Source organism: Osmerus mordax, chromosome 14, assembly GCF_038355195.1.
Source record: "Osmerus mordax isolate fOsmMor3 chromosome 14, fOsmMor3.pri, whole genome shotgun sequence".
In the NCBI taxonomy this organism is placed as follows: domain Eukaryota; kingdom Metazoa; phylum Chordata; class Actinopteri; order Osmeriformes; family Osmeridae; genus Osmerus; species Osmerus mordax.
Window position 1 is genome coordinate 11,650,106 of NC_090063.1, and position 24,292 is coordinate 11,674,397.

At 51.0% G+C, this 24,292-nt stretch overlaps 1 protein-coding gene across 1 annotated transcript in view; it reads right to left on the bottom strand.

Moving 5' to 3' along the window:
- Positions 1-2,374: 2,374 nt before the first annotated feature.
- dnah6 (dynein, axonemal, heavy chain 6) overlaps positions 2,375-24,292 on the bottom strand; it is a 42,292-nt gene continuing 20,374 nt past the window's right edge. Inside the window, exons 46-81 of the mRNA XM_067250315.1 lie at positions 23,464-23,610; positions 23,294-23,367; positions 22,801-22,955; positions 22,373-22,604; positions 22,105-22,257; positions 21,875-22,015; positions 21,041-21,283; positions 20,737-20,904; positions 20,365-20,600; positions 19,459-19,603; positions 19,212-19,328; positions 18,952-19,075; positions 18,500-18,696; positions 17,399-17,602; positions 16,158-16,283; positions 15,239-15,403; positions 14,291-14,358; positions 13,643-13,823; positions 13,271-13,450; positions 12,696-12,929; positions 11,013-11,148; positions 10,424-10,602; positions 10,124-10,314; positions 9,425-9,585; positions 8,900-8,988; positions 7,447-7,593; positions 7,029-7,167; positions 5,768-5,887; positions 5,514-5,635; positions 5,165-5,294; positions 4,908-5,035; positions 4,480-4,665; positions 3,579-3,651; positions 3,201-3,352; positions 2,883-3,105; positions 2,375-2,478 (exon numbers count right to left, since the gene is read on the bottom strand). Of these exons, the coding sequence (XP_067106416.1) occupies positions 2,375-2,478; positions 2,883-3,105; positions 3,201-3,352; positions 3,579-3,651; positions 4,480-4,665; positions 4,908-5,035; positions 5,165-5,294; positions 5,514-5,635; positions 5,768-5,887; positions 7,029-7,167; positions 7,447-7,593; positions 8,900-8,988; positions 9,425-9,585; positions 10,124-10,314; positions 10,424-10,602; positions 11,013-11,148; positions 12,696-12,929; positions 13,271-13,450; positions 13,643-13,823; positions 14,291-14,358; positions 15,239-15,403; positions 16,158-16,283; positions 17,399-17,602; positions 18,500-18,696; positions 18,952-19,075; positions 19,212-19,328; positions 19,459-19,603; positions 20,365-20,600; positions 20,737-20,904; positions 21,041-21,283; positions 21,875-22,015; positions 22,105-22,257; positions 22,373-22,604; positions 22,801-22,955; positions 23,294-23,367; positions 23,464-23,610 (5,570 nt within the window). The remainder of the gene's footprint in view (positions 2,479-2,882; positions 3,106-3,200; positions 3,353-3,578; positions 3,652-4,479; positions 4,666-4,907; positions 5,036-5,164; positions 5,295-5,513; positions 5,636-5,767; positions 5,888-7,028; positions 7,168-7,446; positions 7,594-8,899; positions 8,989-9,424; positions 9,586-10,123; positions 10,315-10,423; positions 10,603-11,012; positions 11,149-12,695; positions 12,930-13,270; positions 13,451-13,642; positions 13,824-14,290; positions 14,359-15,238; positions 15,404-16,157; positions 16,284-17,398; positions 17,603-18,499; positions 18,697-18,951; positions 19,076-19,211; positions 19,329-19,458; positions 19,604-20,364; positions 20,601-20,736; positions 20,905-21,040; positions 21,284-21,874; positions 22,016-22,104; positions 22,258-22,372; positions 22,605-22,800; positions 22,956-23,293; positions 23,368-23,463; positions 23,611-24,292) is intronic.

The following is a 24,292-nucleotide window of genomic DNA, read 5'->3' on the forward strand; positions in this document are numbered from 1 at the left end:
GTGGAAATTAAAATGATTACATTCAATATACTTTTTGGTGTATGCAGACAATGTACTTTAACTATTCTTCCATTTGTTAAAATATTATTTGAAACTAAATTCAAGATTGAAGATGTGTAAATAACCTTTAACTCTTACCGTATTTTGTTTGGTGTTTTTTAATATTATTATCCAAGTCACAATGACACCCATTGTTTGGTGCTGCTAGGGCCACACTTGCACCTGAAATGTTATTGTGTTGTTAAATTTGTGAAGCATATTGTATTTTACTTTATACCGTGATTCCTGCTTCTCTACTCAATGTTATCTTTATCCTTTTAGAAAACAATAAATTACCACTATACTATATTTCTATTTTAAATAAAGTGATTTTTTTTGTCAGAGATCTAAAGTATCTTGCTAAAGTAAGACTTATTTTGAGTTAGAACTGGCAGAATGTGTTCACAATTTAACTCAAAACGACTTTATGTTAAACGTTTTGTGTCACTTGACACCACCAAGGGGCAGCCTTAAGCCATCCTTTTAATCACTACAACTACCATGATGCAACAGGCTTCGATTATAAGATGATAACATGCAATCATTGCTGCAATTTCAATTGTATGAGTAGGAGCTGGAAAGTGAAATCTCCACCACCCATGGCAGTGACACTCAATAGTCACTCTGCTCTGATCTATGGGGGTCAGATGGCTGAGCGGTTAGGGAATCAGGCTACCAATCAGAAGGTTGCCGGTTCGATTCCCGGCAGGGTTAATGACATTGTGTCCTTGGGCAAGGCACTTCACCCTACTTGCCTCTGGGAAATGTCCCTGTACTTACTGTAAGTCGCTCTGGATAAGAGCGTCTACTAAATTCAAATCTAACAGCCACTTTCACTTTCCATTACGATGAGGACACAGATAGAGAACTTCAAGATAGAGAGCATTTTTGAACCCAGCTTAGCATGTCAGCAAAACCTTGGAATAACAGGTAACTGCATTTGATAAGGGGAAGAAGATTATGAGGTCTGAATCTTGTAACAGCAGCTGGAAGTTCTACATGTATTTACTGGCGGTTGCTTTAGGTCTCTCTCACACACAGTGGTTGCTGGTATGAATCCACTTGTACTGCACTTCACAACTTGCACTGTGCTGGATTCAATTAAGGTGTTCATAGCATTTATGTTTGCTAAGCACCATCCCTGCACCTCCACTTTACCCCTGCTGAGTTGGTCTACATCTAAGAACCAAATCATTTCTGAGGCTTGGTTTGTGTTTTGGCCTTCAGGACTGACAAACCATTGAGTGAATGTGTAGCGTAGTGGGTACGCGTCCAACTGAGGCTCCTGTCTTTAAAGCCCTCTCAAATGGACTTCCAGGGTTGGACAATCCAATCAATTAACAGCTTTCCAATAGATTGATGTGTGTAAACCCCACTCTGTAATAGGCTCAAGCTCCTCATGCCAGAATAGACTGTCTGAATGCCTGTCCTCTATCTGTGAGTCAGTCACTCTCCATTCAGCTGGGGGGGGGGGTTCCTCCGCTCATCATCTGGCTGCACCCGACACCACTGGAACGGTGTGTGTGTGTGTTTCTCTGGTGTGTTCTCTCCGTGGGAGTGGCGGGCCTGTAGGCATGTTTGATGTGCTCCCTCTGCTTGGTCTAAGTGACACAGTGACCAATGATGTGTGGGCTCCAACGGAAAACGTTTCATAGTCGGATGATCTCCTCTCTCTGTCTCTCCACATCTCTCCTCGAGACATCCCGCCGTTACGTTAAGGGCTATTTATATTCCCCACACCGTCTTCCATCCCTTTCTCCCTCTTTCTCTGTTTTCGCTTCTTTCTCAGGTTACAAAGCATGGCGAGACCTTGTAACATGGCAGATGTTGGTTTAGTTACTGGCTGTCAGAAAGGCCCTCTTCTGAAGATATGATGTTTACACTGTGGAAGAATGGAATACAAAGTCTGTACTGTTCACTTTAAAAAGACGTGACTTTTTAAGCGGCACTGGGAAATGCTGAAGGATAACCCGCTTGTTTGTTGCGAATGAGGTTGACTGTTTATGCTCTGGCGGCTAGGTTTTTGCAAACTCATTCTGTACTAGATTGTGACATACGTTCCCCTAGAACACATCATTTATTATGTATACAGTACTGTACCTGCAACACACACAAGAGCAGGGATCATATACTACTGCATTTATTAAGTTGGAAAAACACAAAATCCCATTAGTGAGCTCCATATAAATAACGTTTAAGGGGGACGTTAGTAGCAAGAGAGTGCATAATATATCACTGCTGTGGGGCTGGGGGATTGTGGAGAGAGACAGACAGTCTGTTTACAATGGGTGCTTTGTCTGTCTGTGTGTGTGTGTGTATTCGACGTTGAGACGGGTCACTCATTGAGCTGGCACAGCAGTGCTGAGGCCTTAGAGATCCAGTAGTCGCTCGGCCGATTGGACGGCAGCATCACGGTCACCACGAAGTTGGTGGAGTGACCTGGCAGGAAGACAGCACATGATAGGACGGGTGAGGAGCGCTGGCTGAGTACTAGAGTGTGCACTGCAGCAGTGGTCTTCAACCCTGGTCCTCAGGGAACACTATCCTATATGTTCTAGATCAGTCATCTTCAACCCTGGTCCTCAGGGAACACTATCCTATATGTTCTAGATCAGTCATCTTCAACCCTGGTCCTCCAGGACGCCCTGTCCTGCATGTTTTACATGTTTCCCTCTTCCAACACGCCTGATTCCAACGAATGGGTCATTATCTTGTTCAGGAGGAGCCCGATGACAACCATTCATTGGAATGAATTGGCGCAGGACAGTAGGCCCTGAGGACCAGGGTTGAAGACCACTGTGCTAGGGTACTACCTAGTGCATACTTAGTAGTGCGTACTCTACCTGTAGTGGACAGAGTGCCGGCCCTGGCTGAGGTCTTGTACAGTGGAGCGTGGTAGAGGTCAGGCTCAGGGACGTAGTTCTGCTGCGGTTCAAAGTGAAAGACGGGCAGCGTGGCATTCATGACCCGCGGCAGGGCGTCCTCAATCAACATGTTGACGTCGTCCCAGCGGCTGGCGTCCATGAACATGCCGTGCACCAGCACGCCGTCTTTCGGCACGGGCAACTATGGTGATGGAGAGTGGCGGGGTAGCGGTTGTCAGGACGACGAAGGAATTGGGAACTTGACAATTGTGATGGGTTGACGGAAGTGTAAGTTACCTCGGCGTCCATGTCTAACTCGGCCCCGGGTGCGAGGGTCCTCATGGCCTCGTTGACGGCGTTCTGGTCACGGTAGATGGGCACCGGGTTGAAGCGGAAGTTGAGCTCGTCGATGGGGAGGTTGTAGCTCCTGGCATGGTTCTGCAGTGCCCCTGCAGGCCGGGAGGTGGAACAGCATGGGCATATTTATCTAGTGGTCCAACATACTCAATGTCCATACCAAGTAATCACGTGTAAAGTTTTCACAACATGTGAATCTGAATTTTTTGGAGTATACAGAAACAATACATAAGGCAAGATTGCCAACAGAGCATGCCATATAGAATCCTTGATTTGATTCAGACAAGGGTATACAGTTCTATCATATAGAGAGTGTACCAGTCAGGAATCCTTGAGGAAAGAAGAGTCCAGAGATCCAAAAGGATCTGGGCGGACCTAGTGTGATCCAACTCTGTAGAAAGACGTGGTGATGGTGATCAAGAAAGGTATGATATGTCTACATGGTCATTTGTCATACTCTTTCATCTCACAGTGGCTATAAATGAAGAGATTGAAATATAAGGACAGTAAACAGTGAGATTTATATTTGACTACATTTAACATATGCATTCTGATCATCACATTAGTACATTACAAACCATTTATACGTGGGTGTGAGGAAAATGTGGGGATTGCCTAACATGCTCAGACCAGTGGCATGGAACAGCACTTTCAGGCTGGGGCAACAGAGCGAGTGCACAGAGAGAGAGACAGAGAGAGACAGAGAGAGACAGAGAGAGAGAGAGAGAGAGAGAGAGAGAGAGAGAGAGAGAGAGAGAGGGAGAGAGAGAGATGGAAAAAGAGAGAGAGAGAGAGAGATTAGGAGGAGGAGAAAGAGAGAGTGAGAGGAGGAGAAAGAGATCTGGGGGAGATCTAGAGAGGTAGCAGCTGTCCGCATTTGTTTCTCTGTTGTTGATCCTTAAACATAAATCTGATTACACCATCCAATCACTACCCTCCATCATGATTATGTGTGTGTGTGTGTGTGTGTATGAGGGGTGGGCGAGGGCGCCCCGAGGCTACATCATGAACTCACCATGCGTTAAAAGCTTCTTCATATCTGAGCTAATGATTTTGCCCCTCACATCAAACCAAAAGTGTTTGTGCGTTTTTGGTCTGGCCTACACAGATAGCCTTTGTGTTGAAATATTATGGAGGTGTGCTTTCTGCCGGATGGATGTCGAAATGTGCAAGAGTTCATGTGTGCTCGCAGCAGTGTGTATGTGTGTGTGTATCTCACCTGTATGAAGGAGGTCCTGAGAGCCAGGTCTCTCACCCAGGAGCCCAGGGGTTTGAGTGAGGGGTAGGCGGAGCTGGCCCAGTGGTTAGGCACCTGGTTGTTGAGGAAGCTGTTGTAGATTCTCTCCATCTCCTCTGACATCACCACCAAACCTGCTATGGCCTTCTGGAGCGTGGACAGAGACACCTGAGATAGAGAGAGAGGGAGGGATGGAGAGAAGGAGGCATAGGGTGAGGGAGAGAGAGAGAGGGGGAAGGGAAGATGTGAAGATGTGGGGAGGGGGGGGGGGGAGAGGTGAGGCGAGAAGGGGAGGTATCAGATTTGTCAAAGATATGCGTATGAGGAGGACTTCATACAGCACATTGGGTAAGGTGGTTGGGCATACTTCCTGGCCCAATATGGAGACCAGCTCTGACCTGCCGACTCACCCTGAGCACCCTCAGCAGGTTATTGAAGCGGTCTACTTCCTGGCCCAGGACCGTGGTGAGGGAATTGAGACGCCCTTTGGCGTCCCGGACAAATAGGACCTCTGTAGCCTCCTCCATGTCCAGATGCTCTAAACACACACACACACACACACACACACACACACAAATAAACAGAATATTACAGTGTGCAAGTTTGAGATGTTTTGGTGTGTGGTGTCCGTATGTGTTTATAAATGGTGTGCGTGTGTCTTTCTCACCTGGTATCTTGGCCAGTATGGAGTCTGCCAGCTCATGGACAATCTCGTCATTACTTTTGGCTCCGCCCCTGGCGGAGGAGCGAGGCTGCACCTCCAGGATGGTGTTGATCAGAGTCATGGTCTCTTGGCGCTGGACACACACACGCACACACCATTTCTATTTTTTGAGAGGCCATTTCCAGGCTACAGAATTCAAGGCAGATTTTTAAAATAAATTATACAGTCTTGTAGTCTGGTTGCCAAACATGCCACCCAATCTTTTTCATTACCAGCAAATATGTCTACCACACTACCCCAGCAACAAAGACAGAGTTAGCCCACTGAGCTAAAGCTAAAGTACAGGACTGACCTGGAAGGCCAGGTTGGCGTTCTCATGCATGCCGAATATCTCCGGGTCGTCAATGATGGGCAGGCTCTCGATGAACTGTCTGTAGTCACTCAGGCTGTCTGCCTCGGGAGCATAGTAGATACCTGGGGGGGGGACACATTTATTGGTCAGAAAGTATACCTGTGGAACCCCCCCCCCCCCCCCCCAACTCACACACACACGTCAGCATATCAGATCAAATGGGTAGTGTTCAGCCCCCTCACACGCACACACACCTGATGTAGAGTACGTGTAGCCCTCCTCCAGAGTGTCGGGGGAGAAGAAGCCTGTGAGGATGGTGCGGAGACAGCGCTGGTCCCAGGCGTCCGTCACCCTGCCCCCGTACGTGATCTCACCTGGGTGGAGGTGAGGGTGTGGGTGGAAGGGAGGGTGGGGGTGGAGGGGAGGTTGGGGGTGGGGGGGAGGGTGTGAGGGTGGGGGTGGAGGGGAGGGTGGTGGTGGGGGGGAGGGTGTGAGGGTGGGGGTGGAGGGGAGGGTGGTGGTGGGGGGGAGGGTGGGGGTGGAGGGGAGGTTGGGGGTGGGGGGGAGGGTGTGAGGGTGGGGGTGGAGGGGAGGGTGTGGGTGGAGGGGAGGGTGGGGGTGAGGGTGGGGGTGGAGGGTGGGGGGGAGGGGTGGGGGTGGAGGGGAGGGTGGGCGTGTAGGGGAGGGTGGGGGTGGGGGGGAGGAGGGGTGGGGGTGGAGGGGAGGGTGGGATGGAGGCAAAGAGGGAAGGGATTTTTAACACTAATCAGGCCTTCCCATTGGGCGATCCCTCAGAGAGAAAGGGAGGGATGGAAAGAGAGAGATAGAGGGAGAGAGAGAGGGGTACGGTTCCCACATGAAGAGAACCAATATCACGCTCGGTTTGAGTCCAAATTGAGCTCTACAAAAAGCCTCTTCCAACATAAATACAGACGGAAAATTAGGAATTAAACAAACATCCTTGCGCATGATAAACAACAGCAGACTATCAATTTGTGAAAAAGTGTGAGTTTCAAAGGAATGAAATTGAAATGCAGTCATTTGAAGGAGTAATTGAAAAAGGGCGAAAAGCGCAGATGAAGCTGACGTTTCCTTTCAAAAGAAGTAGGATTGCTGATTCTGGTGGAATTAAGTTTGAAGAATTTTTTGTGAGGAATTTTGTGTGCTGCAGGAATTTTAATCACCTCTACGGTTACCCGACTCTCACACACACACACACACACACACACACACACACACACACACACACACACACACACACACACACACACACACACACACACACACACACACACACACACACACACACACACACACACACACACACACACACACACACACACACACACACACACACACACACACACACACACACGAGAGGATACACATAGAAGCACACACACTCCAAAGCATTTGAAAAAGTGTTACATGTACTCAATAACACATACACACACATGAGCATAGTGTATAGTACGTACTTCCATCCTGCAGTAAAACACACACACACACGCGTACCAGTGATGTAGACGAGAGCGTCCCATGGGATACTGCCTGTCTGGCAGTACAGGTTGAGGTTGAGCAGGCCACACTCTCTGTCGCTGTCTGTGAAATCATAGCGGATGTTCCAGCCCAGTGGGCCAAACTTCTTTCTCTCCTGTAGCGCACACACACACACACACACACACACACACACGCACACCGTGTTATATTCCATGTGTGTTTTGGCTTTTGAAAATGTACTTGATGTTTTGTACATGTGTATGTCTGAAGAGTGACAAGTGTGCTTGTGTGTGCAGGAAAGTCTGTGTGCACATCCCTGGATGCGTGTGTTTGATGTGTGACTCCAGCTGGTGATGTGCAGTAGCTGTGTGTGTTCGTGTGTGTGTGCTTGTGTGTGTGTGTGTGTGTGTGTGCGTGCTTGTGTGTGTGTGACCTGGATGATGGCGTGGAAGAAGCAGACTCCGAAGATGATCTTCCTCCACCTGCGCCCCAGGATGTGCTCCTCAAAGAAGCTGCTGGTAATCTCTGTGAAGGCTCGCCGCACGTTGGCACGGAGACCTTTGGGAGGCTCGTTGGTCACCTGGCGGGAGGGAGGGAGGGAGGAGAGAGAGGGAAAGAGAGAGAGGGAGAGAGAGCATCACACAATATAGGCATTCATGCCAGCAAAGCGAACTGTAATGAACTGGAAGTGAGGCAGAAGCTGGACTCTTTACACTTTACAGGGAAAAACATGAACCCAAACCTATTACATTTCACAAGACGCATACATATAAACAACTTTTTGATGAGTAACGATGTTAAAGCATTCCAAAAGCCTATGGGCAGCCGACCATTACACACAGACATTAGGCGAATATTAAAAAGTGCTCATCTTTAAACAGATGGAGAGGAAAAGAAAGCATTCTTCTTTAGTGATGTATTATCTTGCCTACGAACTGCACAGACGCATTATGTTTAAATATTAATGGTGCGTGCACACACACCCACACCCACACACGTCCCCCCGTCTCTTCGCCATCAGACTGCCACAAGCAGTGCATGGTACATGTTGTCCACAGACATCAAATATTGAACAAACAGGACGTGTGTGCAGGGATGACTTTGCATGGCCTGTTTGACTTATAAGATGGAGTACACGAGACTGTGTCCCACAAGACTCTGAGGGCCTCATGTACTAACGCTTTTGCACATACTTCAGGCGTATTTGTTTCGCATCGTGCGTGTAAAAGCATGGCGAGGTATGTACAAACATGCCGCACTGAAAAGCGCAGACTGCCTGTCGCGGGAACTGAAAATGGCACATTGCGCTTTGCCATGTCATGCATATGCATTCACGGGAGGGTCAAGGGGAAAGTGGGAGTTTCCCATAAAGAGATGGGAGGGGATGCGTAAAGTGCGCCTACCTATGTATTCCGTGGTATGTACAAAAACCGCCTGTGAAAGCGCACCTCTATTTTGCGTTGAAAGTGAACACAAAATCATTACGCGTTACAGATTAAGCAGCCATGCAATATTACAGTTACTGGAAGAAATCAAAGATTACATCAAATCTCCGACTCAGCGTTCACATTCCATTCCAGCAGTTGTCAAACTCCTCGCTACATTACAAATATTGGCATCAGGATCATTTCAAACAGTCATCGCTGTTTTGACTGGTGGCTGATCAACGATAGAAAGAGAAAAGGAGGCCCATTCAATTGCACGTTTAACGACGCAAACTGAACCATCACAGCGTGCACTTTCTGCGTGTTGGCCATGGCGCTAATAACGCTACGTTTGCAAATGTACGTACATGAGGCCCTGAGAGTCCAGCGACAGCTCTAGCTGAGAGAGGTGGACTGTAAAGATGCTGCATGTGTCATGCAGTGTGAGTGTGTGTGTGTTACCTTGACAGAGTTCTGGAGCACGGTGACAGGGAACACTTTGGTGGGCATGGAGCTGAGGAACAAGCGGAAGTCATCATGGATGGACGTGTCTGTGAGGGACACACACACACACACTGTTAAGCCCTGCCCAAATGCTAATTGGCACACATCCTCCAAGTTACCTCTGATTCAACTGCCAAACAGAGACCACACCTGTGCAACCACACGCAAACACACACGCACACACACACAGTGACCTTACTTAACTGATCTAACTGTGGTCTTACCTAACCTGCCCTCACACAGAAACACACACACCTGACACATATCTACGTACACAGAAACACACACACGACACATTTCTACACACAGTGAAACACACACACCTGACCCATATCGACATACACAGAAACACACACACCTGACACAGTCCATGAAGGAAAAAGTATTGTCTATTCACGGTTGAAACAAGACTCATGGTTGACAATAGTGATCCTGAATGGCTTTGTAAATAAAGAGTGTGTGTGTGTCTGTGTGTGTGTGTACCAGGTTCGGTGAAGGTCTTGATGAGTTCCTCCATGGCCAACATCCAGGAGACAGCCAGATGGCAGTTCTGGAGGAATATCCAGTTGCCAGTTTTCAGAGCCTCCCGGATCATCTTCTCCGCTATGGGGCCTTGGCCCTGACCCAGAGATATGGACTCAACCCTGGGGGGAGAGAGGTGGGTCAGACCCTGGCCCTGACCCAGAGATATGGACTCAACCCTGGGGGGAGAGAGGTGGGTCAGACCCTGGCCCTGACCCAGAGATATGGACTCAACCCTGGGGGGAGAGAGGTGGGTCAGACCCTGGCCCTGACCCAGAGATATGGACTCAACCCTGGGGGGAGAGAGGTGGGTCAGACCCTGGCACTGGTCTAGAGATATCGGCTCAAACCTGTGGAATAGTGGAGGGAAAGAGAAGGGACAGCCCCTGGCCCCGACCCAGATATATGGACTCAATCCTGGGGGAGAGAGGAGGGAGAGGGGGGGGGGGGGGGGGTCAGGCCTTGGCACTGGAGCACAAGACATCCAAGGAGTTGCCTATCCCCCTGGCTCCTCCTCCTACCTCCAACACCCTCCTCCTCCCTGTCTCCGTCCCCTGTCCCATCTCCCTCTCTCTCACTCCCACCTCCAACATCCTCCCTCCCATTATCTCCCTCCTCCCTATCTCCCTCCTTCCCTCCCCCTCTCTCTCCTCTCTCTACCTGTCCAGGCAGCCCCTCTCCTTGGCAAAGCGCTGGAAGGCGCCCATGGGGTCGGAGCCCGTGCTGAGGATGAAGACCAGAGGGGTGGAGGGGGACATGTCGTTGTACAGGGTGGCCAGGTCCACGGGGGGGTTCTCCACAAACTGCTTCCCCAGGCTGACGATCACAAACTCTGTCACCGCAAACACCACCTGTGGCGTTTCAATGGGGATTAGCATAGCGTAACGCATGGCATATACCACACACACACACACACACACACAGTCACATCCACACATCAGCAGGGCCACCATCTCCTACCTTCTCCTCCATGAAGCTCTTAATGAGGACCAGCTTCTGGAAGGCCCCCAGCCTCTCGTTCCAGTGGCCTCGGACCTCCCCGGCCTGCTCCTGGCCCTCAGGGGGCTCAGGACCCAGGGGGGGCAGGTCTGCCACGTAGCCCTCCCAGCTCTCTGGGTTGATCTGGGCGTCCAGGCACCCTGGAAGGGGACAGGGGGGCGGGGGGGGTAACCAACCAACAAGCTTTTGTGTAGTCTTGCCCGCGCGTCACCATACCTTAGTCTTTGTAAATGCACCTCGAGTCAGTTGGATGTTAACCATGCACTGCATACAGTATCTACATCAAGGCCGTAGCCATGGAGTCAACATTGGGGGGGACGAATTACATTTTTAATGATAATTTCGGACAGCTTGTGTGGTTGCCTGTCATAGCGTAGCACATTTATATTTGTATATCAATATATCGGGGGGGACATTTTGACCAGATTTGCATATTGGGGTCCCCCCCAATATAAATTATGATTACGGCGTTCATCTACATTGTTTAAGCAGAATGCCATTGGATTCTAGATGTACATATGGACACGTTGGTGTGTGTGTGTTTCCCAACCTAGTTGGATGTGGATGGGGGTGGCAGTGATCTCTTGGGTGATTCCCCTGAACACTGGCAGTGTGTCCTCCAGCTCACAGCAGGCCTGCCAGGTGAAGTCAGACAGCCAGGGTACGCTGGGCTTGGCTGGGCTTGGCTGGAGACAGGAGGGGGTGGAGAGGAACAGGTGATGGGGGGGCATGAGCAGGGAAGGGGGAGGCCGCGAAGGAGGGAGGGGGGAGGTAAGGGAGGAGGGATGGATGGAGGTGAAGAAAGTGTTGGAGGGAAGAGGAGAGGGAGAGATGGGGGAATGGGGGGCATGGAGGGGGACAGAAAGATGGAGAGGAGGAGAGACACGATATATGGAGGGATGGAGAGGGGTGGAGAAACCACAACAAGGACAAACAGTGATGGAGCACGTAAAGAAAAAAGAGAGAGAGAAAAGGCGGGAAAACATGACACAGATTCCTCAGATGAGAGAACGGACAAGTAGGGGAGGGCGGGTAGGGGGAGGTATGGAGTGATGGAGGAGTCGAGAGAGAAATGGAGGTGAAGAATGGAGTAGGGATGAGAAAAGAGGGGTGGGAGAGTGGGAGGAGAGGACGTGGTCTGAATAAAAGCCACCACAGATGAACGCTCCGTGGAGGGTTCACTCATCATTCATCTCCCCCGTGTCTCCTCCACACAAACAAATGCTTTATGGAAGAGCATTAAGAGCTTTGGGATCCTGTTCACCGGCTAAGTGATCCCGTGATGGATACAATGGAAAATAAACAGCCCGACTTTTAACAGACAAACATTTTTTTATAGACAAAACTGAACTACATGGGCAAGGTAAATAGGCTTAGTAAATATTCCAGGATATCTTGTCACCAGACGTTCCTAGAAGTCACTAACCAAACACCCCCCCCCCCTCCCACCGATCTGGAGCGTAAGGCTGGAGGTAGTTATTAGAGAGCGGCTGCATCATGTCTGTGGATGTGACTCGTATCTGATTCAGGGAAGAACAGGATGTTCTTATCGGAAGTGATTGTAAAGGAGTCCAAAAAAAAGTGATTAGCATGCTGGCCGTAGTGCCAGGGGCTTGTATAATAGATGTCTTCTATTTCTCCCCCCCTCTCTCTCTTATTTTTCTGTCTTTCTCATTCTCTCTCTCTCTTATTCTGTTTCTCTCTAATGGATGTTTTCCATTTCTCCCCCTCTCTCTCATTCCCTCATATTCTTTCTTTCTCATTTTCTCTCTCTCTCTTATTCTCTTAGAGGTGTTTCTCAAAAGCAGCCAGGCTTCAAAGAAGCTGACAAGCAATATGCAGACACCCAATGACGAAGCTGCCATTCCTCGAAGGGGGGGGGGGGGGGGGGGATATGGTTTCACGGAGAGACACTCAAGGGGGGAATTGTTATGTGGTGTATTGTGTGGCCGGAAGCCAATCTGAAATGAGGAAGCAATTTCCGAGTGTGACAGTTCGAGAATATAGATGGTCATGAAATCTGAATACTGAAAGCCTCCGAGACCGTATTTCTAATCGGTGCAGCTGTGACGTGTACAGCCTCAAGCCTCGTCAGCGGTGAAACTGCACTACCTCCATCTCAGCGATTGGTTCGGAGACGAAACACTGACCCGCCCATGCCTTGTAACCACCCACCTCCGTGACATCCCAGCCTCACAGCCGGCTCTCGCCCCGCCAACCAATCCCGACCGACCTTATCGATGGGCGGCGCCCCTCTCAGGAAGTGCTGCCACTCGGCGTCGGAGACGTCCCCGCGCTGCCTCATGATGTCCACGCAGAGCATGAAGCTGTAGATGGTCTTGTGCTGCTCGAACAGGCCGCGGGACACGTTGGTGTAGGAAGAGAGCAGGGTCTGATCCAGCAGGGTCTGCAGGCGCTCCTCCAGCACGCTGCTCAGAGCAGAGCCCTCGATGGTGCTGTTGAACAGCTGGGACACACACACACACACACAGAGAAGAAGGGGTGTACCCGTCACAGAGCTGGAGAAGGAGTGGAGTTGGGGCACGAAGGGGAGAAGGTAAGAGAGAGTTGGAGGAGTTGGGGTTGGGGGAAGGAAGGTGGTGGAAGGGGTCGGTGGGTGAGAGACAGAGAGATAGAGACAGACAAAGAGAGAGACAGAGAGAGAGACAGAGAGACAGAGCAAGGAAGAAAGGAAAGGAAGGGCAGGAGGAAGAGAGGAGGAGGATGTGCTCTCGAGACAACTGGCGTGTTCCCCTCGTTCAGAGGGAATAGGACTGAGCGCTGGTTGGGCCAGCCTTCCGTCCTCACCTGTTTGAAGTACTTGAGGGAGAACTGGTACATGGGGTCCATCTCAGAGAGGCTGGCGATGACAAAGTACATGACTGAGCCGCGCGTGGCCACGGGGCGGTAGCGCTCCCTGGCGGCGTTGATCATCAGCTCCGTGGCCTCTGCCTCCTCCAGGCGCTGCTTGATGGCCTCTGACGTCACCTGGGGGAGGAGTTCCATTCCATTTCACTCATTTTTCATTTTGTTGTTGGGTACATCCTCACCAGAAAAACATGCCGTTAAAACAGGGAGACAGAGAGGAGAGGAAGGTAAAGAGAGACATACCAAAACAATGATAGCCTACTATCCTTAAATGAAACTGAACAGGAGAACAACACTGGCATGACCCCTGACCTTGGACTCCTGGAGGGTCTGCACCAGTTCCTGGTTGTCCAGGATGTTGCCCTTGGAGTGGAACAGCAGCTTGAGGATGCGGTCCTCGATGGCCTTCAGCTGGTTGCGGTCGGCGTTGATGCGCACGATCAGCTGGTTCCTCTGTTCCTCCAGGTCTGGCCGTTCCAGACGCACCACGTCACTGGAGGGGGAGGGGAGCGCCCGGCAACGCCAAGCCAGCGGGAAGAAACGGTCAGAGCCATACATTCATCGGGATGCACAACGTTTTTTGAAATCAAGGACTCATTAGGAAGGAGAAAGATTGGAGAGTGGTCAAGTTGAACCCTTAAACACAACCTTAAGAATCTCAAGAAGCTTGAGAATCTGAATCAGAAATCAGAATCAGAAAGGGTTTAAACGCCATGAAAGGAATTTACTTTGGCAGGATGGTGCATACATAAACATTTAGGAATCTTAAAACTTAAATACGTGGTCTAACTATACTAAAGTTACAAAGTCTAACTAAGGGGATTTATAATTTAAAAAAAGAATATATATATAAGAGAGATGAAGAGATGACGTCCACCACACTCAAGATCAGACTACATCTTTGCCACATTGCACAACCACGGTTTCAACTGTGGTTTCAAGTATGTCGAAACTGCATACCTGAGAATCTGGTCTTCCAGCCCAGATTTGGTCACAGTAAAGTTGATGATGGTCACCTTGATACACACCTGAAAGCCACAATAAAACCCAGACTGGTAACGGGATCGGTTTACCTAACCTCCAACCTCACTCTTCCTCCTTTCTAATGCATCCTATCCAACCGGGGCCTCTACTTTCTGTCCTTCAACATTTCCAAACGAGCACACGTTTCCAGAAGGCATGTACACTTCCTGTCCATGTCTGTGGAGGAAACCTGAGCGTAAAGAGACATGACAAAGACGTCTCCACAAATTCATTCTGTTTGACTGCGGCTTGGGGCTGGCACAAGGGGCTGGCACAGGGGCCCCTGAGAGCTGGCTGGGTTGGGTGTTCCTCATGCCACAGATGCCCCCCCTAGGCGGGGGGATCCAGGGGGGCCTGGCGCTGCTGTCACGGTGGCATGTGGGCATCGCTTCACACCCGTCCATCATCCTGTTGCCCATGCCAGTTTTCTTCGCTACTCAGTTTATATAGTGCTGATGACAGACGGCATGGAGGGTGTGTGTGTGGGTTTGTTTGTGTGTGTGTGTGTGTGTGGTGGGCTTGGAGGGAGAGCCGAAAGGGAGTTTCCTGGGTGATATTCTGCTGTTCTCAAACAGGTGCCTTTTTCACACAACAAACTATAATTATCGGATTAATCCTTTTCCTATTTAAAGACTGCCTTTCAATTTGGCCATTTTGGAGAGGACAAACAAAAGAGCCAGGGGATAATTATGCCAAACAAACAGTGCAGGGTGTTTGTGTTGTGAACGGCTCTACAGAAATTATGCTGAGTCAAAAGAAAACAGCAACATGTATCTAGGCCCATTCATTTTGAAATGGCCATGACTAATACAAGTAAATAACACTTCATAATAGGAATTCAAGAAAGTGCGTTGCGGTTGACCTGTCACGTGTCAGGTGACTGACCTCAGGAAGGTAGTGGGGGTTGGACATCTTGGTGGTCATGTAGAACCTGAACTTCTTGTCGTAGTCGATGTCGGAGTCTCCCAGGCGGATGAGGGTGCGCCCGCCCGACACGAAGGTCTGCTTCAGCAGAATGGGCTCCAGGGCCGGGTCCACTGTCTCCTTCAGCTGACCACACCCCAATAACACACAACATGGAGGTCAGAGGCAGCATGGTCCACTGTCTCCTTCAGCTGACCACACCCCAATAACACACAACATGGAGATCAGAGGCAGCATGGTCCACTGTCTCCTTCAGCTGACCACACCCCAATAACACACAACATGGAGATCAGAGGCAGCATGGTCCACTGTCTCCTTCAGCTGACCACACCCCAATAACACACAACATGGAGGTCAGAGGCAGCATGGTCCACTGTCTCCTTCAGCTGACCACACCCCAATAACACACAACATGGAGATCAGAGGCAGCATGGTCCACTGTCTCCTTCAGCTGACCACACCCCAATAACACACAACATGGAGGTCAGAGGCAGCATGGTCCACTGTCTCCTTCAGCTGACCACACCCCAATAACACACAACATGGAGGTCAGATGCAGCATGGTCCACTGTCTCCTTCAGCTGACCACACCCCAATAACACACAACATGGAGATCAGAGGCAGCATGGTCCACTGTCTCCTTCAGCTGACCACACCCCAATAACACACAACATGGAGGTCAGAGGCAGCATGGTCCACTGTCTCCTTCAGCTGACCACACCCCAATAACACACAACATGGAGGTCAGAGGCAGCATGGTCCACCCTACTGGCTCAGGACACAAAAGGGAGGTCAGAGGGGGCAAGAACTCAAGACCCCAAAATGGCTGATCCATGTGCAGTGCAGTGACTCTTGACACAAAATGGCGTCAGACGCTGACCTCCTCCAGCAGCACGGGCATGCCCATACGTATGGCGTTCTCCAGTGTCCGCAGGAAGCCCGAGTCCGTCAGCTTGATCACCTTCAGTCCATTCTTGGTCTCTTTGGAGCGGATCCAGCGATTGGCCTGGAGGGAGGAGACAAATTTTTATTGGATACCCAAGAAGTCACCTTTGCTATTCAGCCAGTCAATGACAGTTTAACTACTGCACCTATTTTAAGTGTGATTAATGGTCACATCGAGGTCATTAGTGCAAACTGAAGAAGACATTGTTATAATGTGAAACTCTTCAGCCGTCACAGAAGTATTGGAGTCTGTCTATGTGTGTGTGTGTTGGTGAGTGTGAATGCATTATGCGTTTGTGTGTGTGTTGACAGCAAAGAGACCCTAGCGCTAGACCCGTTCCCTAGCGCTGCCTGGCCCTGCCTGCCTGCCTGCCAGCCAGCCCTGCCTCTCCCTATCTCCGTCAGAAGGGGTCTGCTCGCTGTTGAAACCACTCCAGGTACAGACCTCTCTCTGGGGCAGCGGCTCTCGGAAGACAGGAGGGATGGAGAGGAGGAGAGGGAGGAAGAGAGGAGGGCAGAGATGACAGGAGGGAAAATGGGACTTGTCAGCAGACGGGAGCAAAGCGCCACGCCACAGAGAGAGTCCTGACAGCGGGGGCCTCGGCTGGGGCTTGGTGTGTGTGTGTCTGTGTGCGTGTCTCTGTGCATGTGTGTGTCTGTGTGTGTGTGTCTCTGCGTGTGTGCGTATGTGTGTCTGTGTGCGTGCGTGCATCTGTGTCTGTGTGCGTGTGCAAAAGATGCCGGTGCGATGTGTCAGTGTGTGTTGAGTGTAGGTGGCTGACAGCTTGTTTGTGTGTGTGTGTGCGTGAGAGAGAGAGCGTGTCTTGTGTGTGTGATAATAACACCAAGCTGAAGGAAGAAAAAAAACAAAAAGAAGAAAGTCTGTCCTGTTCTACCACAGAGAGTCCGAGTCACTCTGAGAACACACACTCATACACTGCTGAGTCAGACTGCCAGAGTCAAAGCCATAGTCACTGTTAGAAGAGTAAGACTTACAGACACACACAGTAGGCAGCACAAAACACAGGTTACACAGGTAAGGGAAACAATAAATAAAGTGGATATGCGATTGAAGCCATAGCAAGAAGCATATGGGCTAGATAGAAAGCCTGCATTGGATCAACACAAAATTGCGAAATCCAAATGTCTGCGGACGCTGGTCTCCTTCCGGGTCACCTGATCCTGCGGGTCGATCATGAGGGGCCAGCGCCGGCCGCGGGTCACCAGGATGCCGTTCTCCGTGGAGACGGTGTCGCGGGGCAGCCCGTCGGTGTTCCACTGGCGGATCTCGTAGGCGTCGCCCAGGATGTTGATGAGGCTGAAGCTGGCGCTGATGGGGATGCCCAGCTCCAGGCAGCGAGCCATCCACTGCTCGATCAGCTGCACGCGCACACACACACACATAGTATGCAAGTTGTACACACACACACACACATTGTAATTTTCTTCATTTAGCTGATACTTTTATCCAAAGTTTCCAAAGTACAGAAGTTATGCAGTGTTTTGGTGACAAGGAACAGTGTGTGTTTACTAGCCACATTGCAAAGGAACCACATCTCAGCTAACAGGTGCGATGACCCCTAAAAAAACGATATCACAATGCAAAATGTCAATTTCTTAAGTATGATGCTACAATAAAATCTCGACAGTATTCGCACAACACACAAACTGGCATTCACTAATCACACAACTCTAACAGCAGTGGACAGAATTCACACAAACCCCAATTTCGGAGCCCACCGGATCATTGGAGATGGATGGACTTTCCAAACCCATTTGAGTGTGTATCCATCTGCCATTAGGGCAGCTGTGGCAGCATTGACAGTCATACATCATCTCTATGGATCTCAGACGGCCTCCAGAGGGGAGATATGTGTTTGGCGTGCCAGTGTAGGTGTGCGGTCTAGGGCCAGGTCTAGCTCTGTCTGGGTAACTCAGGGTCAGGTGGGTGGGAGTGCCAGCCTGGAACCTGCGATGCTTGGGTACACGCAGGCACCACTGGGTAGCGAAATCAAGCGTACACCTCAAAGACAGCATCTACTACATTTTCCCTCCGGTACATGAGGTGCACTTGGTTTAGCACCTGCTGGGTGGATTGTGTACTTTCTTGGCTTTTATCCAGAAGACAAACCTCCACCTGATATAAAATATTAACTATAACAATTCATACAATCCTCCAATACAACCCGATGCCCCACAGAGCGACGTTATGACCTCCTAGCAGGCCAGACGTGGCACGGGACATGACGAGGACATGACACACGGCGTGGAGCGTACCAGCTGGCGGTAGTGCGAGGTGAAGGCCCCGTAGTAGGCCACGCAGGCTGCCGCGATGAACACGTTGCCCACCACGTTGTTGATCTCCTGCTCGAACAGGGTGATGCTCTCCTGCCAGCGCACCTGCTCGTCGCCCAGGGCGGCCGTCAGCTTCCCCGCCCTCCCCAGGCGAGCCTCCGTCAGCGCCATGGTCTTAGCTACGGAGAGACACAGGGGGGTGATAGTTGGACCCACCCTAGACCCTGCCTCCCACCCACTAGTCCCCACTTCTACCCACTAGTACCAACTAGTACCCACTAGTCCCCACTAGTCCTCACTTCTACCTACTACTACCCACTAGTCCTCACTTCTACCTACTACTACCCACTAGTACCCACTAGTCCTCACTTCTACCTACTACTACCCACTAGTACCCCCTAGTAGCCCCTGTTCCCCAGGCCCTGCATCCTCACCCAGGCCCTCCTTCTCTGCCACACTGCTTTCAAACTGGTCCTGCAGGATCTTGATCTGGTTCTGCACCTCCTGCAGCTGTGCCTGCTTCGCCCTGAGAGTGGACATGGTGGCGTCCAGTTCCGCCTATTCAGCACACACACACACACACACACACACACACACACACACACACACACACACACACACACAGAAGTTACAGTGGGACAGACCAGAGACATGTATGTGTGTATTTTTGTGTGTGTGGGGGGGGATAGCTGACCTGTGCTCCGGCCAGCTTCTCTCTCTTGGGTCCAACCTCCTTCAGGACCCTTGAGTAAAGGTTCATTGCCCGGACCCACATACACATAGACTTGCAGGCCTTGGATACCTTCTCCACCTGGTGTCAGGACCAATAAACAGCCGAGAGAGAGAGAGAGCGAGAGCGAGAAAGAGATTTGAAAGATTCCAAAGTTTGAGCTTGGCTAGCTTTAAGGATTCCAGCATGAGCGTGTGTCGTAAGCACTGACCTTTTCTGGGATGAAGTCTGGATTGTTGATGTATTTATGCAGCTTCTGCAGAATCTGTGGCTTGATGTTGTCCTTGTCATAGTCCATCAGACGCTTGAGGAAGTAGGAATCGCCCAGAACCTGCTTGGCACTGGGCCAGTCTGGCCTGGGAAGGGGGGGCATGACAGAGGTGAGGTGTGTGTGTGTGTGTATACATGGACTGTATATTGCCATAGATGACCCTCCAAAGGTAGCATCAGCACAAAAACAAAAACGATGACTGTGTCCCCCTTTCAACACACATTCAGCAAGGGTCAGATGAGATGGGCCAATGAGATCTTTGCGTCCTGGGGAGCCATCTATCTAAGCACCAATCCGATCAGGGGACATCACATGTGACAACCTGACATCAGATCCCAGCTACAACCGAGCCAAGCACATTGGCAGTATGCTGACAGTATGTGTAAATCCCACATGCACACACACACTTACACACCCTCGGGTCATCTCTGTCCTTGTGTGTACTGTGACATACATCGTGACAGCCAACACATGGGATTACTGCTCATGAAGGATAACATGAGACATACAGCTGTCTGACACACAGGATTACAATCCGACACAGCTAAAAGACCACAGTCCAGGACTGTCAACATCCTGGAATTATACTTTAGTGCCTTTGACAAGCATTGATATACTAGATAATAATCCTGACAGAACAGGAAATGGATATAGCCCAGATTGTGTGGGATTCATTATGAACACCGGTGATAAGTAGAGTGACATTTCCATTACAGCTGTTTTCATCACATAGTAAAAAAAAAAAAAAGGCCTTAAAAATAACTTGGAGCTCGATTGACGATTGGACATTTTTAAACGACCTATCGCGCGACTTGAAACAGTTGCTGGGCAGACCGGGAAACTGACTTGCTGCCTAGCAGGATGCAGATGGCCTCCATGACGGTCATGACCATGTCGGGGGGCTTGGTGAAGACCCTGATCTCGGAGATGTCGGCCTTGTCCAGGGCGTCCAGGGCCTTGTTGGCTCCGTCCAGCGCCGGCAGAGCCTCGTCCAGGTCCCGCTGGGCGTCGTCCGCGATGGCCTGCGTGTCCTCGGCCTTCACCTTGGCCAGGGCCTCGTCCTCCTTCACCACTTTACGCACCTGAGAACGCGGGTGAACACACACACACACACACACAGAGATACAGACAGTACACAAGTTGAATCCCATTCCCTAATCGTATGACCGGGTGACAACCCATACGTGAACACGCACACACACAGTCACACACACACACCGTGTCAGCGCTCTCCTGGTCGACGGCCAGCTTCTTCATGAGGGCGTTGACGTCGATGGACTTCTGCTTGAGGACGGGCTCCAGGGCAGACAGGTCCACCTTCATCTTGTCCACCAGCACGTTGGTCTCCAGCAGCTTGGTCAGGCCGTTCTTGACTCTGTCACGGGCCTACACACACACACACACACACACACACACAGACCCAGGTTACACACACCAATCAGTGTCTATTGATCTCTCCCAGCCACCAGCCATAGTTTGATCTGTCATATTGATCCCTGATCAGTGTATCTTGACCCCTTACAGCCACGAGCTGCAGCCTCTTCTCCCCCAGCATGGCGAGGTACAGGTTGATGAGCTCCAGGTAGGAGGTGGGCGTGGTGTAGTAGCGGCGCCGCAGCTCCGAGTAGAAGCGCTCGGCCATGTCGGCGACGCTCACGTGGATCTCCACGCACATCTCTGAGAAGCTCTGCTTCATGGCCTCGCTGCCGAACTCCACGTTCCTGAAGAAGGTCTGGGAGACGGAGAGGAGAGCCTCGCGGGGCCACTGGGGGGAGGAGAGGAGAGGGGAGGGGTGGGGAGGAGAGGGGTGGGGAGGGGAGGAGAGGGGTGGGGAGGGGAGGAGAGGGGAGGGGTGGGGAGGAGAGGGGTGGGGAGGAGAGGGGAGGGGTGGGGAGGAGAGGGGTGGGGAGGGGAGGAGAGGGGTGGGGAGGGGAGGAGAGGGGAGGGGTGGGGAGGAGAGGGGTGGGGAGGAGAGGGGTGGGGAGGAGAGGGGTGGGGAGGGGAGGAGAGGAGTGGGGAGGAGAGGGGTGGGGAGGAGAGGGGTGGGGAGGAGGGAGAGGGTTGTAGGTAGGTAAACAAGGGAGAGACACAACTTTATTGTTCAATTTGTTAAAAAAAAGTGTGAGAAGGATGGTGAGAGTTAGATGGGTTAGTTTGTTTTGTGGCGTCGTTCATATCTGGAAATAGAATGAAAGGGAGGGGGCACTCTGCAAATAGACTGAAAGATATCCGTCTCCCAAACACACACACACAAACTCCGATAACTGTGATTGATGAATAATTCCACACTCTAACCCTTCACACCGTTAGAGACTGATGTAAACAGACAGGGACAGAGGCACGCACACACACAGACCTGGACAAACCAGTCGATGGTGCAGCAGTTGACCAGGGAGGGGAACAGACGGCAGCGGGACCTGAAGGCGTCGCCCACAGGGCTCATGCAGAGCACGATGTGCAGCTTCTCACGCACCCGGGAGATGAAGAACTGGAACACCTGGACCACGCACACAAACGTTTCTATGTGTACCTATGTGTCAGTAGTGTCGGTGTGTTCATCCTTTGTGTGGGTGTGTGTGTGTGTACCTCATCCCTGTTGCCATCGTTAATTCCAGCCTCCTTGGCTTTGGGCCGTGTAGCAGCCAGAACATACTCCAGCTCATCCTTCTCAAACAGGTTGGGAACCTCGCCTGAGTTCAGGATGTTGTTTACATCCTCCAGAAAGCCCTCCACCACGATCTGAAACACACACAAGTTACAGCTGTATGTGCATATTTGACACAGTGTTCTTCTCGTCCCGGGATTTCATGGGCATTACACACACACACACACACGCGCACGCGCACACACACACCTGCGTGTCGGTGAAGAGGAACACCATGTCCTTGCCCTCCACGCCGGCCATCTTGTAGAGCTTGCGGAGGTCGTCGTGGAAGCTGTCGTAGTTGTAGCCGCGGCTCAGCTCGATCTGGAAGCAGCGGTAGCCGCACATGTGCGACGCCAGCCGCGTCAGGGACTGCTTCCCCGTGCCTCCCACGCCCACCAGCAGGGCGTTGCCGCGCTCCTGGCGGATCATGCGCGCTATCCTGCCGGGGGGTGGGTGAGGGGGTGAGGGAGGGAGGGGAGACGGGGTCAGCGGGCAGTGAGGCAGGGGGAGGAAGTTGGGAGGACAGTGGCCACAGGAAGTAAGTGCTGGTTGTCATGTCGTTCATTCCGAGGGTTCAACAAAGAAAGGGAGACAGTCGCTTGTTTGAGGGGTATCTTTTTTCCCAGCTCCGGTACCTGGACACGTGTTCCACGGCGTCCTGGAAGAACACCAGCTTGGTGTCCTTGGAGAAGGTCAGGTTGTAGTCGTCCAGGTAGTCCTGCAGCACGCCACGGATCTTGTCTGGGTCTGTTAGGTCCTCATACAGCCGGTCAGCCTTCTCAGCCCCCACCTGGAGACGGGGGGGGGGGGGGGGGGGGTGGAGTCACGGAGGGAGAGAGATAATTAAGAGGAGGAAGGATGGAGATTGGAGTGGGGGGGTGGGAGGAGAGGAGAAAGGTGGGAGGGGGGGTTGGAGACATGGTAGGAGAGAGCATTAAGGGGAGGATGGAGAGATGGGGGGGAAGGAAGGTGGAGAGGACGAGAGGAGGAGGGAGGGATAACAGGCAAAAAAGATGAGCTGGCTGAATGTGGATAGGGATAGACAGATCAATGAAAGCAGAGTGGTGGGAGACTGAACCATCGGGGATGAGCAAGCTGTCACTTCATGTGATTGAATTCAACTGTTACCTTGATGAAATCTCCAAAAATGATCGGCTTGGTCACAAAGTACGAGGGTTCCAAGTTGAAGCCGAAGTATTTGCCTGAAAGAAAAAGCCCATGACACAAGTTCGAGAGAAATCCTACCCAAACCAGAGAACAGACTTTGACCAGAGGTCAAGCTCTGAGCGTGTTCTTACTGGCCATCTCAGACACCATGGTGTTGAAGTAGGTTTTGTCCTCGTTGTTGATGAGGCGGTCATGGAAGACCCGCTGGCACTCGTGACAGAAGAGCCTGAACACCTGGTTCTGGTCACGCACCGTCCCGGACTCACACTGAAGCATACCTGGGGGGGGGGGGGGATGTGAGGATATCAATTAAGAACTGAATTTCGCAAATGCTTTTACCCAAATGTACAGAGGAGGATTTGAACCGGCGACCTCTGGAACTGCAGTCAGATGCTCGACCACTGAGCTAAACCCATCCCCTGCAGCTCTAACACAATAAGAGGCAAAGGCAATGAAGTCCAGTCCTGTCCTGTCTCATCTTGTCAAGTCAATTATTAAGATCAAATTTAATTTAGAGATGGGATGATAAACAGAGGGATGGAGAGAGAGGATGCTGGTTTGGAATTTTGTATCTTTCTGTTAAAAAGTTATGCTCTGAGAGGGCTACAAATGTACCGTTGTTGGAGGGGTGTGTGTGTGTGTGTAGAGGATTTTTAAGCAGTCAGTTTAGCTCAGGCCAGACGGTTCTGACGGTTCCCTGTCTCTAGGCCTTCTGGTGCTAGTGAGTGTGAGTGTGAGTGTGAGTGTGTGTGTGTGTGTGTGAGTGTGAGTGTGAGTGTGAGTGTGTGTGTGTGAGTGTGTGTGTGTGTGTGAGTGTGTGTGTGAGTGTGTGTGTGTGTGTGAGTGTGTGTGTGAGTGTGAGTGTGAGTGTGAGTGTGTGAGTGTGAGTGTGTGTGTGAGTGTGTGTGTGAGTGTGAGTGTGAGTGTGTGAGTGTGAGTGTGAGTGTGAGTGTGTGTGTG